Here is a 5,440-nt window from a genome sequence, read left to right on the forward strand (position 1 = left end):
TATTGCGGTCATTTGCTTCAGGCGGTGGCAAGGGAACTCCGTTCATGTGTCTCTTTGAGGAAGATGGAAGCGAAGGAGAAGACGATGTCTTGGTGGGCTGCGGCCCACGACATGTTTCTTCATGCGTCGACCGGCTCGTTGACGCAACAAGCGCCGAATAGGAGCCAACGTGTTTCTTGGGCTCGTGGTCGGCGAGGAAATGGGGAAAGGCCGACATTCCTAAACCAACTGAAGAAGACGACCAGACATTTGGGAAAGCCCACGAAGCTTTATTCTTACGGCCCACAGTCCATAATATCGGGCTAGTTTGGTTGCAAGGGAGCAAAAACCCAGAGAATGAAAGCCCAATCTCAGATTTCCCTCGTCACTCGGGAAACCCTCCAATCCCGGGGGAAAACGCACGCGCTCATTTGGTTCCAAAGGGGGGAGGGTCGACTGTTTCTGGTTTTCATTCTTTCCAGCTAGCAGGTCATTGACTGTACGTTTAGGTACCTATCAATTGACTGTGCTAGAAGCTAAGCTCATTCTACAACCACAACACGTGTTGAAAAAAGTAAGTCCAAACCTTCCATACATTGAAAACGTTTTCGATGTGGCCTGCATCTTGAATTTAAAATGCAGTTCCTATCCGTCCTCCCAGCCGTCGGCCCTGGCAGTTCGCCGCCGTTCCGATGGCTGCCGGAGCCCGAAGTCGCCTCACCTGCCCTGGTCTCCGTCGGAGGCCTCCCATGGGCCACAGAGCTCGCCGCGGAGGACGTGCAGGAGCTCGTGCATGAGCTCATGGACGTCAAAGGCGAGGCTTGACCTAGTGGCCTTCGCAGCTCCCTCGCCGTCTTCTGCCACTCCACCGAGGAAGGAGGTCGTCGACGAGGAGGTCGTCAACTTCTTCTTGTGAGGACGAGGATGAGGTGGCGCTCGTCACCATTGCCATGACCCAAAAGCATGTGCTGCTGCTGCTCTCCTGCCTTTGAGATTCAGAGTTCCTCTCTGCAGAAGGTACATGTAGCAAATTAATCATCCGCTACAAAATTGTAATAACTAGACACTTAACTAGCTCAATGCATATGTATCATTCTGTGAAGTAGCTTGAAATTAACAACCACTGAATTCAAAAATTAACTACTTTGACAATTGAACTACGTCCTCCCTCATGATGACGGTTTCCGACACACTTGCATGATTGAAATATTTTCTACAATACTATGCGCAGAAAATTTCTTCAGATCATACCAGGTAGAAATAAATGAGGAGTAATACAAACAGGAAAGAAAATAGAATGTCATGAACAGACTAAACTGGAGATGGATAACATGATTAATACCTAAACATCAGGCCATGTATTAAGAAAGGAGTAGCTAGTTTTACATCAGCCGAAGCTTGGTTCTTAGAGAAAAAAAAAAAGGAGATAGCTAGCTCGCTTGACTGGGCCAGATGATGGCAGACACATGAAGTATTAATGCAGAAAAATTTAGGCAAATTTGAACTTCCATCAGAATTCCATGGAGCCTCTCGGGTCGTGGAATGCTCGCCCGGGGAACAGACGCGGAAGGGCCTCCTGGACAACCAAATGGCTAGGTAGGCTCTCCCGGGCTAATTTGGCCCAGGGTTTGTACGGCCCGGGAAACGACGGGGAACCCTGCGGGATCGGGTGACTCGCGCCGCCGGGACGAGAATCAAGTCCGCCGCCTCCGCTCCGCCACTCCTCGACGTTCCTGCCTCCAGGTGCGCCGGATCACGGCAGCCTGTAAAACATCATTCCGGCGCCGGCTCTCCTATCCACCCCAAATTCATCCGTCCTTGGTGCTTCTTAGACTCGAGCAGACAAGATGTGGCGGCGGCAGCATGCTCTTCTACGCCGCATCTCGCCGGCGAACATGTCTCCGGCGGCGTGGGTCGGTGGCGCGGCGAGCTACCATGGCTCCTCGCCGGAGAAAAGGAAAGGAAAAGCGTCTCCTTTGCAGGTCACATTCTATCCCCTCACAGCTTCACGACAACTCTACACTTCTCCCACGAACCAACAGGAATCCGAGGCATTGAATATCCGTCGTTTGGTTGCAGGCGCGTGGGATGGTGGACAGGTTCAGGCTGCGTGCCAAGGGTGGCGACGGCGGGAATGGCTGCATCAGCCAAAGGCGCTCCAGGTCCGACCGACTAGGCAGGCCTGATGGTGAGGACTAGCAAATTTCACCCACCCTTCCAAAATTATCCAATTCCTCCTTACTAGATAGGGCTCTGAATCTTGATTCAATTGTATAGTTGCCGCATTGTCAGCTCTGTTTGTTTGGTTGCACCGTCCAATTGCCTGTTAACTATGGTTTGCAATTGATCATCTCATTTTGGCGGTGTTTGATTGAGCTCTCGTTGCTGTCAAAATTTTAGTTGCACTATGTCAAAATGTTTCTAGTTGCCCAAGTTTGTTTCTGCTACTTAGTCTAGATTTCACGAGCTCAGGATTTGCCCTATTCAACACAACAAAAAATTGCAGGTGGCGATGGAGGGACAGGTGGCAATGTCATTCTTGAGTGCTCAAGGTCTGTCTGGGATTTCAGTAACTTGCAACATCACACGGTATGCTTTTCAACATCATATTTTGTGTCCCGGTATCAGATAGCATGCTCTGTTTTTTTTTTGCTAGATGCATGATCCCTCTTTGTAAAACAACACATGTTGTCCTGGTATGAATGCTGCCCCTTACTTATCAAGGACTTAAGACTAATAGTGCCTCAGTACACTGTAGCTTAGCACCAGATTGAGTCTTTACCAAAGAATTAGATTCTACATAATTTATGCTTTTTCGTATCATTGTTTTATGTTTATTTATTTTGTGTTCCAGAAAGCAACATCACACCTTATGCTTTTGAACATCATATTTTGTGTCTCGGTATGAGATAACATGCTCTGTTTGTTTTGCTAGATGCATGATCCCTCTTCGTAAAAGAACACATGTTGTTCTGGTGTGAATGCTGAGCTTGTGTATATTATTCAGTTAAAGGCTACCCCTTACTTCTGCCAGGGACTTAAGACTAATAGTGTTTCATTACGCTGTAGCTTAATGTCAGATTGAGCCTTTACCAAAGAAGAAGATTCTACATAATTTATACTTTTTCGTATCATTGTTTTATGTTTATTTATTTTGTGTTCCAGAAAGCAACCCGAGGAGGCAATGGACTTTCTAAGAAACAGATAGGGACAAGAGGTCCTGACAAGGTTACCACATATATGTGTATACATTTGCATATCATGTTTACTTAGTTCCCTTTTCGAAATATATAACCTTCTCTGTTTGTTGTCCGACAGGTCGCACAAGTACCAATTGGCACAGTGATTCATCTAGTCCGAGGAGAACCACCTTCTTTCACTGTAAATGCACCTACCAGATCTCTAGATCCCTGGGATATCCCAGATGCTGCAGAAGACTCTGCAGACAGTTCCAATCAGAAGAACAACAAGGATATCATTTATGGAAATGAAGCTGAAAGAGGAATTAACAATCAATGGGAGAAGAAAACATACACTAGTTCATGCTCCAAGACTGGGTTTTCGAACGCGGAAGATTTTAATGCAAGTAACACTCAATATCAGGTGGAGATGGATGAAAAGGATCAGTCTGATGAGGACGATGGAGAATTTTGGGAGGATGAAGATGAGACAGAGGAAGAGGATGAAGATGAAGATGCAGATGCAGATGAGGATAGGGAAGAAGAAGAAGATGACATACAGTATTCTGTTGCTGAAATGACAAGAGCTGGGCAGCGGTTGATTGTAGCACGAGGAGGGGAGGGTGGGCTAGGGAATGCTTCTATTGGCAACGATGTGCGCCTATCCAAAGGAGATAGACAACAGAAGATAGCCCGTTTGAGTGCTGGAGAACCAGGAACAGAGACCTTTCTTGTATTGGAGCTGAAGAGCATTGCTGATGTTGGCCTTGTTGGGTTGCCTAATGCCGGAAAGAGCACATTGCTGAGTGCTCTCTCCAAAGCTCGCCCGGAGATCGCTGACTACGCATTCACAACACTGAGGCCCAATATTGGTAGCCTAACCTACGACGACTACTTCTCAGTGAAAGTGGCTGACATACCTGGTCTTATCAAAGGTGCCCATGAGAACCGGGGCCTGGGCCATGCCTTCTTGAGGCACATTGAGCGCACCAAAGTTCTGTCCTATGTGCTTGACCTGGCGGCAACACTCAACGGCAGGAAGGGTATCCCACCATGGGAGCAGCTGCATGATCTGGTCGTGGAACTAGAGCATTACCAAGAAGGCTTGACCAAGCGCCCATCGTTGATAGTCGCAAACAAAATAGATGAAGAGGGAGCGGATGCAATGTATGAAGAACTGAAGAGGAGAGTGCAGGGTGTTCCGATATTTCCAGTGTGTGCCATCTTGCAAGACGGTGTACCTGATCTGAGAGTTGGCCTCCGGGACCTTATGGATGCCTCAGCCCCGCAGGGCGTTGATTTGAGTAAAATCATTGTAGACTAAAAGACTGTTTTTTCCTTGAGATACTGACACGGTGGAATTGTTCTCCAAAAAATCCGCCCTAAGCGCTATGTGCTTACAGTTGCAATAAGATCTATGTTCCCAAATTGGTTATAATTTTTCTTTATATGTGATGTGTAGCCATGTAGAGTGCAGATTAGATAATCCAGTTTTTTCACAAAATCACTATAAATTAGCAATGGGTGACCAGTATGCTGCTCTGTTCTTTCCTAGGAACAGCATAGTCAAGTTCTATTACTAGGGTCTGAAACATTAATTGCCCTTTTTCTGCAAATAAAATGAATTTCGTTTGCACCAGGAAGTTGGAAGAGTGGTTTACTCACTGTATCTTGCTATGCTTGTTTACTTAATCATGGCATGGAGCTGTACTCACTTGCTATGCTTGTTTACTTAATCATGGCATGGAGCTGTACTCACTGAAGGCCATTTGATCCAGATGCCATGTAATTTTGTTTCCGGTGACTGATATCTGTTTTTCAAACCTTGTGGTAAGTTAAGGTAGTTCCACTTTATATTTCAAAAAAAAGCTACTGTTCCATTTTCTGTTAGGATTTGCTTCTCTGTTAGGATTTGCTTTTATTACTTGTATCGTACAATATTGTAGTCAAAAGAAAACATGACTGTCACTAAGCCCGTCTAGCTCAGTTGGTAGAGCGCAAGGCTCTTAACCTTGTGGTCGTGGGTTCGAGCCCCACGGTGGGCGTATGCTTTCTGCCAATATTTTTTTACCTCTATTCTTGGTGAACTTTATACCCTGAAGTGTACAGCTTTCAGATCTGCGGAGGGTACTTTTGCTCTGGTTTAAGATTGTTTTCTCTGAACATTTCTTCTAGCTTCAGTATTTTTGGATCCACCAGGCAAATACTTTTCCTGACAACTCTGAACCATTTATCTGCACGTAACTCCATTCAATATATATTCAACATCATATCCCAAGTTG

At 46.0% G+C, this 5,440-nt stretch overlaps 1 protein-coding gene and 1 non-coding gene across 2 annotated transcripts; both read left to right on the top strand.

Moving 5' to 3' along the window:
* The first annotated feature begins 1,700 nt into the window (after positions 1–1,700).
* On the top strand, positions 1,701–4,586 carry LOC124699140 (probable GTP-binding protein OBGM, mitochondrial). Its single transcript, XM_047231492.1, has 5 exons — positions 1,701–1,961; positions 2,059–2,167; positions 2,486–2,568; positions 3,145–3,207; positions 3,298–4,586. The coding sequence occupies exons 1-5, from the start codon at positions 1,827–1,829 to the stop codon at positions 4,480–4,482; spliced, it is 1,575 nt and encodes a 524-aa protein (XP_047087448.1). The 5' UTR covers positions 1,701–1,826; the 3' UTR covers positions 4,483–4,586.
* A 544-nt stretch (positions 4,587–5,130) lies between these two features.
* On the top strand, positions 5,131–5,203 carry TRNAK-CUU. The gene has a single exon. It is a non-coding gene; the product is annotated as a tRNA-Lys (tRNA).
* The last annotated feature ends 237 nt before the right edge of the window (positions 5,204–5,440 follow it).

Source organism: Lolium rigidum, chromosome 3 (genome assembly GCF_022539505.1).
Source record: "Lolium rigidum isolate FL_2022 chromosome 3, APGP_CSIRO_Lrig_0.1, whole genome shotgun sequence".
In the NCBI taxonomy this organism is placed as follows: Eukaryota; Viridiplantae; Streptophyta; class Magnoliopsida; order Poales; family Poaceae; genus Lolium; species Lolium rigidum.